At 41.9% G+C, this 14928-nt stretch overlaps 1 protein-coding gene across 6 annotated transcripts in view; it reads right to left on the bottom strand.

Moving 5' to 3' along the window:
* Positions 1-14928, bottom strand: part of CEP85 (centrosomal protein 85) — a 108241-nt gene that overhangs the window by 30917 nt on the left and 62396 nt on the right. For all 6 annotated transcript variants that reach the window (XM_077294920.1, XM_077294922.1, XM_077294921.1 and 3 more), the window contains exons 7-8: positions 7923-8108; positions 7670-7822 (exon numbers count right to left, since the gene is read on the bottom strand). In XM_077294920.1, the coding sequence (XP_077151035.1) occupies positions 7670-7822; positions 7923-8108 (339 nt within the window). The remainder of the gene's footprint in view (positions 1-7669; positions 7823-7922; positions 8109-14928) is intronic.

Below are 14928 nucleotides of genomic sequence, written 5' to 3'. Positions count from 1 at the left end.
ACCGGGCCAATTTTTACAATTCTGACCACTGTCCATTTATGAGGTTATAACTCTGGAAAGCTTCAACGGATCCTGGTAATTCTGACACTGTTTTCTTGTGACATATTGTACTTCATTATAGTGGTAACATCTCTTTGATATTACCTGCGTTTATTTGTGAAAAAAAACGGAAATTTGGCAAAAATTTTGAAAATGTTGCAATTTTCCAACTTTGAATTTTTATACAATTAAATCACAGATATATGTCTCACAAAATACTTAATAAGTAACATTTCCCACATATCTACTTTAAATCAGCACAATTTTGGAACCAACATTTTTTTTTTGTTAGGGAGTTATAAGGGTTAAAAGTTGACCAGCAATTTCTCATTTTTACAACACCATTTTTTTTTTTTTTTTTTAAGGACCACATCTCATTTGAAGTCATTTTGAGTGGTCTATATGATGGAAAATACCCAAGTGTGACACCATTCTAAAAACTGCACCCCTCAAGGTGCTCAAAACCACATTCAAGAAGTTTATTAACCCTTCAGGTGTTTCACAGGAATTTTTGGAATGTTTAAATAAAAATGAACATTTAACTTTTTTACACAAAAAATTTACTTCAGCTCCAATTTGTTCTATTTTACAAAGGGTAACAGGAGAAAATGGACCCCAAAAGTTGTTGTACAATTTGTCCTGAGTACGCCGATAACCCATATGTGGGGATAAACCACTGTTTGGGCGCATGGCAGAGTTCGGAAGCGAAGGAGCGCCATTTGACTTTTCAATGTAAAATTGACTGAAATTGAGATGGGACACCATGTTGCGTTTGGAGAGCCCCTAATGTGACTAAACAATGAAACCCCCCACAAGTCACACCATTTTGGAAAGTAGACCCCCTAAGGAACTCATCTAGATGTGTAGTGAGAGCTTTGAACCCCCAAGTGTTTCACTACAGTTTATAACGCAGAGCAGTGAAAATAAAAATTATTTTTTTCCCCACAAAAATTATTTTTTAGCCCCCAGTTTTGTATTTTCCCAAGGGTTGCAGGAGAAATTGGACCCCAAAAGTTGTTGTCCAATTTGTCCTGAGTACGCAGATACCCCATATGTGGGGGGAAACCACCGTTTGGGCGCACGGGAGAGCTCGGAAGGGAAGGAGCACTGTTTTACTTTTTCAACGCAGAATTGGCTGGAATTGAGATCGGACGCAATGTCGCATTTGGAGAGCCCCTGATGTGCCTAAACAGTGGAAACCCCCCAATTATAACTGAAACCCTAATCCAAAACACACCCCTAACCCTAATCTCAACTGTAACCCTAACCACACCCCTAGCCCTGACACACCACTAACCCTAATCCCAACCCTATTCCCAACTGTAAATGTAATCCAAACCCTAACCCTAACTTTAGCCCCAACCCTAACCCTAACCCTAGCCCTAACCCAAGTTCTAACCCTAGCCCTAACCCTAATGGGAAAATGGAAATTTTTTTTTAAATTTTCCGTAACTAAGGGGGTGATGAAGGGGAGGTTTGATTTACTATTTATAGCGGGTTTTCTAGCGGATTTTTATGATTGGCAGCCGTCACACGTTAAAAGATGCTTTTTATTGCAAAAAATGTTTTTGTGCGTTACCACATTTTGAGTGCTATAATTTTTCCATATTTTGGTCCACAGAGTCATGTGAGGTCTTGTTTTTTGCGGGACGAGTTGACGTTTTTATTGGTAACATTTTCGGGCACGTGACATTTTTTGATCGCTTTTTATTCCAATTTTTGTGAGGCAGAATGACCAAAAACCAGCTATTCATGAATTTCTTTGGGGGGGGGGATGGGCGATTATACCGTTCTGCGTTTGGTAAAGTGGATAAAGCACTTTTATTTTTCGGGTCAGTACGATTACAGCGATACCTCATTTATATCATTTTTTATGTTTTGGCGCTTTTATACGATAAAAACTATTTTATAGAATAAATAATTATTTTTGCATCGCTTTATTCTGAGGACTATAACTTTTATTTTTTCACTGATGATGCTGTATGGAGGCTCGTTTTTTGCAGGACAAGATGACGTTTTCAGCGGTACCATGGGTATTTATTTCCGTCTTTTTGATCGCATGTTATTCCACTTTTTGTTCGGCGGTATGATAATGAAGCGTTTTTTTGCCTCTTTTTCCCTTAGCGTTCACTGAAGGGGTTAACTAGTGGGACAGTTTTATAGGTCAGGTCGTTACGGACGCGGCGATACTAAATATGTGTACTTTTATTTTTTTATTTTTGATCGCAGTGTGCCGGGGGTTAATGTGCCGGGGCGGTCCGTGACCGCTCCTGGCACATAGTGCCGGATGTCAGCTGCGATAGTCAGCTAACACCCGGCCGCGCTCCCCCCCGTGAGCGCAGCTGATCGCACTGGACGTACTATTCCGTCCTTGGGAAGTAGGGCCCACCCCACATGGACGGAATAGTACGTCCAATGGCAGAAGGGGGTTAAAGGGAAGGTGGCATCAAAAAATTTTTTTTTTACAGCAATTGAAAAAAAGAATTAATGTTTACATTTTCTTAAAAAATATCATTTGTTTAGAATTTAGTAAAATATGAAAAATAATTTTAAAAGGTTTGGCATTAACACTTAAACACTAGGGGGAGCAGCTACTGAAATTGGACAAAAATCTAGTGTACAACTAGATCACATTACTGCACTGCAGTAATTATGGGCGGAGTCTGCTGACGTGTGTGATGTCTCCTCTCCTCCCCTTCTGGGTGTTTGCTAAGGGATAAGAGCGGATGAGATTTAGGAACACGTTGAGCAGCCATTTTGTTAGTGACTGCAAAGTTATACTGACAAGTAGACAGTCAGAGGATGGCAGGCAGCAAGGATTCTGGGAGACATATGGTGGAGGGAGCAGGGTGACATCAGCAGAGTATTTCAGGAGCGCAGCGTGCTGGTATATGGGGGCACTCTGTTCGGTGCGCGGAGCAGCCAGGGATTTTACATTGAGAGCTGTCTTTTATACACATGGATGGACTCCGTGGCTAACTTCTGGCACCTCATTTGGAACTGCAGGAATATACGGCGATATTGGTCTGAGGTTGTAGACACACGAGCAGATACTGGGGATACCGATCGAATGTAGACCAGAATTGTGTATTCTCGGGGCTGTAGATGAGGAGATGTGGAACCACCATGATAGACTATTTCTTAGAGAAACTCTATTTATGGCTAGGAAAGCGATAGTTCTGAGATGGATGGGGGGAAACTCCTTAGATTAATCACTGGAAGAAACTTGTGAATGATGTAATTCCTTATGAAAATGTACTATACAGAAACAGAGAAGTCCCCAAAAATTTCAGTAGATTTGGGAAAAGTGGTGCAACTCGCCACTAACGCACCTGGCTCCCGGCACTATGGCCTCCTCAATCTCGCGATATTGTCCCCCCTGATGTTTATATTTATTCGAGATTGAGAACGTGACGATCTATGTGGGATTAGTAATAACAATATCTATTATAATCTGATTTGATATACCATTCATTGGAGACCCGTTGATTAGGAAGTGCAGTGCTTGGAAAATGTATTTTATTGAATGTTATGTTTTATTTGTTTGTTTATATATTTTATTATTGAAGGTATTCTGTCATATCTATGTCAGTTTAATTTTGAGATGTGGATTATTTTGATGATATGCCGCAATATCATATGTTTGTTACCTTATTTTGTGGAATCCTTCAATAAAATCGAGTTAAAAAAAAAAAAAAGTACCTGATGGCCAGCGCCAAAGACACGCAGCCTGCTCTTCCGGACACCAGGACAGGGCTGGGTAAGCTCTTTCTTCCATCTTCACTGCTGTATATCAGCACAAAGTTCCCATCAAAGAGAGGAAACAAACGGATGTGGGGAGAGAGAGTAACCACCCTTTTTATTTCTGTAGGTTTCCTGTTCTTGCGGGGTGGATCCCTCTCTCAGATGTGCCGTTATGGGTGAAGGGAAAGTAATATTGTGATGTCATGATGAAATGAATGTGGTCATTCAAAATTACAACTCGGGAGCTATTCCCTCACCCCTACAAAACATTTATGAACTGCCAGCAAGCCCAAGACTGGAGCTCTGTTAGCCTGAGAACAGGGCTTTGCAGTCCTGTCATGAATGGTGCAGAGCCCATCCTAAACCTACAATCTGCTCTATAACTACGGGACTGTTGAGTCCACCTCTCAGCTATTTCCAGCAGTCTAGTAGTCAATTAATGTTGCAGATGTCGCGAATGTGAACCATCAGTCTATTAGAGGCAGGGCTGCAGAATCGACTTCTCAGGTTTCCAGAGCTGATGTTAGGATTGCTGTAGGTTCGTGGGATTAGTTTTTTTGGGGTGTGGAATGATCCTTTGGATAAGGAATAACTTCTATTTTGGAGGGATTAAGCCTATAAAAAACTCCACTCCCAAAAAATAAAAACTGAAAATAGTTGAAATGACTTTTTTACACGGTCAAGGATTTGTAGTACAGGTGATAACTTTATATAATTTCAGCTCTTCATTACAAAAAAAAGTGAAACTCCTTATATAGAGTCATTACAGAGTGATCTATTTCAAGTGTTTAAATCTGTTAATTTTGAAGATTATGGCTTACAGCCAAAGAAAACCCCAAAGTCATTATCTCAGTAAATTAGAATAATTAAAAAAACTGCAAAGGCTTCCTAAGCACTTAAAAGGGTCCCTTAGTTTGTTTCAGTAGTCTCCACAATAATGGGGAAGACTGCTGACTTGACAGATGTCCAGAAGGCAGTCATTGACACCCCACAAGGAGGGTAAGACACAAAAGGTCATTGCTAAAGAAGCTGGCTGTTCACAGAGTGCTGTATCCAAGCATATTAATGGGAAGTTGATTGGAAGGAAAAAAAGTGTGGTAGAAAAAGGTGCACAAGCAACTTGGATAACCGCAGCCTGGAAAGGATTGTATAAAAAAAAAAAAAAAAAAAAAAAAAAAAAAAAAGGCCATTCAGGAATTTGGTAGAGATTCACAAAGAGTGGACTGCTGCTGGAGTCATTGCTTCAAGAGCCACCACACACACACAGGTATCCAGGACATGGGCTACAAGTGTAGCCTTTCTTGTGTCAAGCCACTCATGACCACTAGATAATGCCAGAAGCGTCTTACCTGGGGCATGGAGAAAAGGAACTGGATTGTTGCGCAGTGGTCCAAGGTGTTTTCAGATTAAAGTCAATTTTGCATTTCAATTGGAAATCAAGGACCCAGAGTTTGGAGGAAGACTGGAGAGGCACACAATCCAAGCTGCTTGAGGTCTAGTGTGATGGTTTGGGGAGCCATGTCATCTGCTGGTGTAGGTCCACTGTGTTTTATCAAGACCAAAGTCAGTGCAGCCGTCTATTAAAATTTTAGAGGACTTCATGCTTCCCTCTGCTGACAAGCTGTTTGGAGATGGAAATTTCATTCTCCAGCAGGACTTGGCACCTGTCCACACTGCCAAAAGTACCAATACCTGGTTTAAAAACAGTATCACTGTGCTTGATTGGTCAGCAAACTCACCTGACCTTACCAAATAGAGAATCTATAGAGTATTGTCAAGAGGAAGCTGACAGCAGCTCTCAAAGCCACCTGGGCTTCCATAACATCTCAGCAGTACCACAGGCTGATCGCCTCCATGCCACGCCGCATTGATGCAGTAATTGATGCAAAAGGAGCCCTGACCAAGTATTAAGTGCATTTACTGAACATACATTTCAGTAGGCCAACATTTCGGATTTTAAAATAATTTTTCAAGCTGGTGTTATAAAGTATTCTAATTTACTGATGACTTTTGGATTTTCATTGGCTGTAAACCATAATCATCAATATTAACAGAAATAAACACTTGAAATTGATCACTCGGTTTGTAATGACTATATAATATGCGAGTTTCACTTTTTGTATTGAAGAACTGAAATTAACTTTGATGATATTCTAATTTTGTGAGAAGCATCTGTATCTACAATTCATGGTTGCTTTATACATCTTTTCTTTCTTTATTTTTCGATCCATGGAGCTGTGTGAGGGCGTGTTTTTTTTTCCTGCGCTGAACTGACATTTTTATGAATAGAAAAAAAAAAACTACAATAAAAAGCGATCATAAAGTTCTGCTTCCCCTCCCCCCCAAAAAACAAACAAAATAAAAACAAAACAATTCTGGGTTTCAATTTTTTTTTCTTCATCTTTTCTGAATTTAGTATAGTTTCAACAACTTAATATGTTGATTGTTCAGACTTTGGAGCACGATGATAACAAATATGCTTTATTTTTTTTATTTTCAAAGTGAGAAAGATTGCACATACTATTTACTGCAATACTATGGTACTAGGGTAATAGTAGTTCTTTGAAGCTCACCCTGAAACAAAGCTTTATTGGAGGAGCAAGATGGCTCCTGGTTGCCATTGCAACCCACTCTTTCAATGCGATCTTGATGGAGGGAACCTATGGAAGCTGATGACTGAGTGGTGGGCACTCACAATTTAAATTCTGCCGTCAGATTAGTGGCATTTAAATTGTTAAAACTACAGCAATGTGGTTAAAGGCAGATGCCGGACATGTGAACACAGTCTACATTTGCCTAGAATGAAGCCGACTCTGCTGTAAAATAAATAAGAATAAGAAGTTTTGCAGTATATAGCTAAAATCACAGGCATAATGTGGGCTTAGCTCCCAAGTCCACTCCATACACAGTATACAGCACGAAAAGAGCGAATAAAATGAAGGATTTTGTTTAACGCATCATCACTACTAGTACTATTCGTATCAGGCAAGCTCGGTGCTTGTCTTAGTCATATCATCCCGTTTTCCTTCCTATTCAGACTCCAAAGATGGCTCAGCACAGCGCAGAACTCTGATGTATTTCAGTGTCACCCCAAGCCCAATTCTCTTATTTATAGTCTCTATACATAAGAAAATTTGAGCTAAAGCTAAAATAATGGGTGTGCGCTAGCGATGTGCCGTCACTGAGTGACGGACCCTGGGACGCGGGCTGCGTTTCGGGGTCCGTCACCGCTAGCGCAGATAGCGCATCTGCTAGCTCTTCTACGCTAGCAAGATGGCATGTCGAAACTTGCGTTAACCGCAGCCCGTTTAACGCATGTGTTGAACGGGCTGCTTTAACGCAATGTGAAACTAGCCTAAGGCTATGTGCTCACGTTGCAGATTTTTAGCGTTTTTGCGGCGGTTTTACGCTGCAAAAACGCTTACATTAAGCATCCCGTTATTTTAATGCATTCTGCAATTTGCGCCCATGCTGCATTTTTTTCCGCAGCAGAAAAAAAAACGCAGCATGTTCATTAATTTTGCGGAAAATCAGCGGTTTTGCCACTATAGAATTGTATTTGGACCATTGAACAAAACCGCTTAATATCCACACAAAAAACACGAAAAATAAGCTATAAAAACGCGAGCGGATTTCTTGCGAAGGGAATCCGGATTTGATCAGGAAAATTCGGCAACGTGGGCACATACCCTATGAGTGGTCGAAACCATAGATATCTAAGGTCCTGCAATGCCTGCACATGAGGAAAGAGGCATAGCAAATCAGAATAACTATACATTTCGAATTGGAGGTAAACGCTATTATGACACCTACTACATATTGGGATAGGATCTTGGATATGGGAATACCCCTTTAAGTTTCTAAAGCACATGGAGTGACAACTTACCTGTATAACTTGCTTTTCGTGATCCTGTGCTGTGGGAAGATCGGCCATGTATCGCTCCAATGTCTCTATTTTCTGCTGCTTTTCTTTATTCTGTTCTACTTCTTTCTGACATTTCTTCTTCAAGGAATTAATATGGCGTTCTCTTCCTTTTACCTGCCCCAGAATACAGTCATCATTTTCACAACATAGCTTTGAGACTGAAATTAATACAGAAGCAGAAAACAAACAAAACAAAAAAAACACAAGAACTTACACGCTCTTCTTGCTTTTTCATTTCTTCAGAGTGGTTTTGAGCTGCTTCCTTCATTGCTTCCCTTAGGCCTCTACTCTCAGACTCCATAGCACATAGTTTCTTCTCTAGTTCTGCCTTCTCTCGGCTAGTCGAATCACTCTTCTCAGCGAACTGTGCTCGTAAGAATGTAACCTCTCGTTGCAAATCCTAAAAACACATTTTAACATGATTCTTTTCTGTACTTTCAATTATTATATTTTTCAAACTATAGGATGCAAACCAAGTTTAGACAGCAGTAAATAGATAAAATACACCAAGGTTACTTACCGGTAGCCATTTTTTCCAGAACCCATGACAGCACACCTGTCATGAGAGAGGGATCTGCCCAGCCAAGACAAGAAACCTACTGAAATAAAAGGGCGGTACCTCTCCCCCACTTCAGTTGTGTTACAGAGCATGAGAGGACCTCCGGTTAAATTACACACATAACAAACACCACATTATATAAAACACCCAAACTATAGTGCACACCCATAAGTCGAGAAGGATGGGGGAGAATATACGGGTGCGGTCCTGGGTTCAGGAAAAACTGGCAAAAGTAATCTTGGCGTTTTCCCTTCACCCATGAAAGCACACCTGAGAGATTTTTGGAGAATTGAAACACCTTAGGGAGGGACCACAGCTTGCAGCACCCTTCTACCAAAGGTCAAGTCAGCAGAGGAGGACAGATTCAGTCCGTAGTGCTTAAAGAACGTAGATGGTAAGGACCAATTGGCGGCCTTACAGATCTGATCAACTGATACTGCTGCCTTTTCTGCCCAGGAGGTTGCCACAGCTCTGGTGGAGCCTGGAGCCTTGATGCCTTAAGGAACTGGAGCACCACTCGTAGTGTAAGAAACTAATGACCTCCCTGATCCATCTGGCAGTTGTAGCCTTGGATACCCCATACCCCTTTCGGCTACTCTGAAAGGCTACAAATAGGGAATGGTAATGGACATATATTCCAACATGAACCTCCTCACATCTAATGTATGGGATTTTTGATCTCCAGGATTTTTAGAGTTATTACAAAAGGAGGGCACAGTAATCTCTTGGCTCCTATGGAATTTAAGAACCACCTTGGGGAGACATGCCGGGTCTGGCCTTAGAACAACTCTATCATCATACACGTGTGTAGGGGGCAATCTGGACAGAGCCTATATATAGCTCATCCTGCGGGATGAGGTCAGAACCACAAGTAAATCCTGTAAGGGCTCAAATAAAGGGTTTCTAGTTAGTGACTCTAAAACTAGGTTCAGGTTCCATGGAGTAATCTTTTTGACAATAATCGGTCTGGACCTACTACAAGATCTTATAAACCGAGACACCCATTTATTTGCTGCTAGGTTGCAATTATACAAGGCACCCAGGGCCGATACCTGTACCTTGAGAGTTAGTTGCTAACCCCAAGTCCAACCCAGATTGCAGAAACTCTAGAATGGACCCTACCGAGGCCTCATCCCCTAAGGGCTGCCCTGAATATCCAGAAATTTCTTCCATGTCCTATTATAGATCCTTGATGTAACCGGTTTCCTACTTTTCAATAGGGTGAAGACTAGCCCTGGTGAGATCCCCATCCGACTCAGTAATGCCCTCTCAAATTCCATGCTGCTAGATGGAAGCCCTTCACTTGAGTGGCATACTGGTACCTGGGTAAGAAGGTCCGGAATCTGGCAGGATCCATGCATCGAACATGGACAGCCTTAGAAGGGAAAACCGTGGACTCTGGACAGAATGGAGCAATGAAAATCACCCTCCCCTGATCCTCCCTGATCTTCCTCTTGACTGCTGGAATCATCGCTATTGGAAGGAATGCAGAGACAAACCTGATTCTCCAGGGGATCTGAAGAGCATCCACTGCAAATGGTTTCTCCATTGGGTTCAATGAACAGAAGTTCAACTTTTCTGTTGTGTAAGCTGGCAAACAGATCTCTCTCCAGCTGCCCTCATGCCCACACTATCTGAAGGAAAATCTGGGAACTTAGAGACCATTCTCTCAGTCTCAATTTCTCGCAGCTCAAAGTCTGCCTTTGTGTGTTTTTTTCCCCTTATGTGAAGTGCCGTAAGGGACAATAGGTGTTTCTCTGCTAGCTGGAGTATAATGTCCGCTGCCATTACTATGATATGGCACCTTGTTCTCCCCACTGTTGATTGATATAAGCCACTACTGCTTGATTGTCCGACATGACGACCCCGGAGGAACGGGAGAAAATGTCTCAAGGCCTTTTCCACAGCCCTTTCAAGTTCAATCCCTTGCCCCTCTCTAGAGAAGACCAGATCCCTTGAACTGAGTGAGACCTTAGATATGCCCCCATCTGGTATTGCTTGCATCTGTCATGATAACGTCCTCTACTAGGTCTTAACTGGACCCCTGACAACTAGTTTTGCCCGACTGTTCACAGAGATAGGGAATCCCTTATTGCAAAAGATGTATCTTTTCTAAATGTCCTTTTAACGACCTCTGCGTAGACAGGACTTCCCACTGTAGATGCTTTAGGTGAAATTGGGCCCATCTTACTGCCGGGATACAAGAAATTAGGGATCCTAGCAAGGACACTGCTTTTCTTAGGGTCATTCTTGGCTGATCCATCGCTGACAGCACCAGGGCCATAATCTTGGCTATTTTGTCCTCTGTTAGGAGACAGATCTGGTGCACAGAGTTCAAAACCAGACCCAGGACAGACTGTATCCTTTCTGGTTTTAGTCTCGATTTGAGGGTATTTACCATCCGGCCCAGCTCTTCTAGGACAACCATTACCCTTCCCCTCAGCTGTTCTGCACAGTCATCTTCCGACTATAAGGAAATCGTAAAGATAAGGGATGATGAGTGTTTCGGGAACGCAGGTAAGCCATCACCTGATATTACTTTGGTGAACACTCTTGGAGCTATTGACTGTCCGAACGGAAAGGATGTATAATGGCAATGTCTGACGCATCCCTGGACATACAGAGCCACCCTCAGGAATTTCTGATGATCCCAATGGATTGGGATGTGACCATAAGTAGTGATGAGCGAGTATGCTCATTGCTCGGGTTTTCCCGAGCACGGTCGGGTGGTCTTCGAGTATTTGTTAGTGTTCGGAAACTTAGTTTTCATCACCGCAGCTGAATGATTTACATCAACAAGTGTTGATGTTCCTGTGGTGTTTCCTGAAGGAGTCTTGAACTCTGAAACGCATATAATAATAAAGCCACATGAACGAATAATTCTGGAACTCTAGTGATTCAGCAGCGCAGAAATTTACCACAATTTTCCCAATCTGTGCTGTTGATCAGGCACTGGTGACTGCTGCTGCAAATGCTGTCCTCTCGGATCCTCCATGACTGGGAGCTTTGGACATAAGCGCCTCTTCTGTGGTCATCCCCCATTTTATGAGGGATCCACTGCACCACTCCTCAGATCAGCCTCCTCCTGTGCTCGACAATACCCCTTTCCCCCCTCCACCGCCAGGACGAGCAAAGTCTCCAGGCATCCCAGCCGGCTTTTTTGACCAGGGCGCTGTTACATTGCTTCCGGCGAACCCCCTCCGACGTCACTCGGGCATGCCCATTCACCAGCGTGCCTTGCCCACGATGTCAAGTAGAGCACACCCCCAGAAGTCTAAGTCAATATGGAGCTGCGGCTTGAAGACCGAAAGCGGCGCAGTGGATCCAGAAGAGCCGAGCTGGCCCATATCTGTGCCGCCAGTGCGTACGATAAACGTCCTCTGGACGCACGGACGGCGCCTCCAGCACCTGAAGGCCGGCATACAGGCATGTGCCTGTTCTTCCAGTACAGGGACTGGAGTGGGTAAGCAGGAATAAAATTTAAAAAAAGAAATAAAATCTTCAACTTGCCCAGGTCTCAGCACGACGATTCCCATCAAGACAGGAAACCCAACTGAAGCGGGGGGAGAAGAACCACCCTTTTATTTCAGTAGGTTTCCTGTCCTGGCTGGGCGGATCCCTCTCAGGTGTGCTGTCATGGGTGAAGGTAAAATTTCTTAAGACAATTCTAATTCCACAAAAGTTGGGACACTGTAAATTTTAAAGAAAACAGGAACACAATGATTTGGAAATCTTATAGCCATAATTTATTCATAACACACAACACAGAACAAAAGGTGAAAGTTAGACAACTTTCCATTTCATTTGAAAAAAAAAAAAAAAACTCATTTAGAAATTGCTGGCAACAACACATCAGAAAAGTTGGCACAGGGTTAACAAAAGGTTGGAAAGTAAGAAACACTAAAGGTATGAAAAAAGCTGGAGGCTCAATTTTCAACCAAGTCATAAGACTGTATAAAAAGGAGCATGATAGAAAAAGTCTCTCCAAAGCAAAGATGGTCTGAGGTTCACCAACCTCAACAACAGCAGCTAACAATTGTGAAGCTATTTCAGAAAAAAAACAAACGCTTCAATCTAAAATTGTAAAAACATTGAAGATCCCACCATCATCGGTTCATCAAAAGAGTCAGATTGAGGAGAAATCCATATGCACAAGGCAGGCAGTCAATATTGCATATTCATCATCTACTGGGTCCTCAAGTCATTCTGTGTTGACAAGAATGACTTTAAAAATTCTTCACACAGCTCCTACATACAGGTGTTTCTCACAAAATTAGAATATCAAAAAGTTAATTTATTTCAGTTCAATACAAAAAGTTAAACTCAATATAAAGAGTCATTACAGTGTGATCTATTTCAAGTGTTTATTTCTGTGAATGTTGATGATTACGGCTTACAGACAGACAATGAAAACTCAAAAGTCATCTCAGTAAATTAGAATAATTAACAAAAAAATTCCCTGCAAAGGCTTCCGAAGTGTTTAAAAAAAGTCCCTTAGTCTGTTTCAGTAGGCTCCACAATCATGGGGTAGACTGCTGACTTGACAGATGTTCAGAAGGAAGTTATTGACACTCCACGAGGAAGGTAAGCCGCAAAAGGTAATTGCTAAAGAAGCTGGCTGTTCACAGAGTGCTGTATCGAAATATATTAATGGTAAGTTGAGTGGAAGGAAAAAGTGGTAGAAAGGTGCACAAGCAACTGGCATAACCACGGCCTTGAAAGGATTAAGAAAAGGCCATTCAAAAATTTTGGATTCACAAGGAGTGGACTGCTGATGAGTTATTGCTTCAAGAATCACCACACACAGATGTATCAGGACATGGGCAACAAGTGTTGCATTCCTTGTGTCAAGCCACTCATGACCAATAGACAACGCCAGAAGCATCTTCTTACCTGGGCCAAGGAGAAAAAGAACTGGACTGTTGCTCAGTGATCCAAGGTGTTTTCAGATGAAAGTAAATTTTGCATTTAATTTGGAAATCAAGGTCCCAGAGTCTGGAGGAAGAGCGGAGAGGCACACAATCCAAGCTGCTTGAGGTCTAGTGTGAAGTTTCCACAATTAGTGATGGTTTGGGGAGCCATGTCTGCTGCTGGTGTAGGTCCTCTGTGTTTTAATCAAGACCAAAGTCACGCTCCCGTCTACCAGGAAATTTTAGAGCACTTCATGCTTCCCTCTGCCGGCAAGCTTTTTGGAGATGGAAATGTCATTCTCCAGCATGATTTGGCACCTGTCCACAATCCCACAGTACCATTACCAATACCAGGTTTAAAAAACAACTTGCTTGATTGGCCAGCAAACTCGCCTGACCTTAACCCTATATTGTCAAAAGAAAGTGAGAAACCAGACCCAATAATGCAGACGAGCTGAAGGCTGCTAACAAAAGCAACCTGGGCTTCCATAACATCTCAGCAGTGCCACAGGCTGATCACCTCCATGCCACACCTCACTAATGCAGTAATTGATGAAAAGGAATATTGAATATGAAAGGGATTGGAAATCCAGCGAGGCTTATGTGGCAAAATTAAGAAAAAAAGTTATAAAAAAATTAATATAATTCAAAAACAAAAGATGGAATCAAAAGCGGCACACTGACCAACGTTTTTCAGCTAAGGAGCCTTATTCATGGTAGTGTACAATATACAAGGTAGAATATAGTAAAAAAAAATAAAAAATATCTATATATCTATATATCTATATATATATATATATATATATATATATATATCTATCTATATCTATATATCTATATATATACATATATATACACATATATATATATATATACACACATACATATATATATACACACACACACACACGCAGTCTCAACAGTCAAGATCACATGGCATATATCGACTAATGCAGATGGAGGTAGTAAAATGGCACGCCTGAGACAGATTGCCTAACCATCAGTGAACATGTTAACCCCTTTCTGCCCTCCGAGGTACTATCCTGTCCATGTGACCTGGGACTTAATTCCAATGGACAGGATAGTACGTCATGGGAGAGCGCGGCCAGGTGTCAGCCGATTTTCACAGCTGACATACGGGACTATGTGCCAGGAGTGGTCATGGACTGCTCCCGGCATGTTAACCCCCCAAAATACTGGGATCAAACAAGATCGCAGCGTTCCAGCGGCATAGGGAAGCATCGCGCTGGGAGGGGGCTCCCTGCGTGCTTCCCTGAGACCCTCAGAACAACGCGATGTGATCGCGTTGTTCCGAGGGTCTCCTCAGTCCTCCTCCCTGCAGGCCTCGGATCCAAGATGGCCGCAAGGGTCCTTCCGGGTCCTGCAGGGAGGTGGCTTGTCAGTGCCTGAGAAGCCTCCTGCACTGCCTGTCAGATCACTGATCTGACACTGTGCTCTGCAAAATGTCAGATCAGAAATCTGACACTATGTAGTGATGTCCCACCCTGGGACAATGTGAAAAAAACAAAACAAAACAACACTAACGTGTAAACATATTTGTAAAAAATTCCTGAATAAAAAAAAATAAAATATATATATATATATATATATATATATATATATATATATATATATATATATATATATATATATATATATATATACACACACACACACACACATACACACACACATACACACACACATACACACATATACACTCACCGGCCACTTTATTAGGTACACCATGC

Source organism: Ranitomeya variabilis, chromosome 3 (assembly GCF_051348905.1).
Source record: "Ranitomeya variabilis isolate aRanVar5 chromosome 3, aRanVar5.hap1, whole genome shotgun sequence".
Lineage (NCBI taxonomy): Eukaryota > Metazoa > Chordata > Amphibia > Anura > Dendrobatidae > Ranitomeya > Ranitomeya variabilis.
Note: the sequence above shows the minus strand (reverse complement) of the source record. Positions and strands in the feature narration are given on the sequence as shown.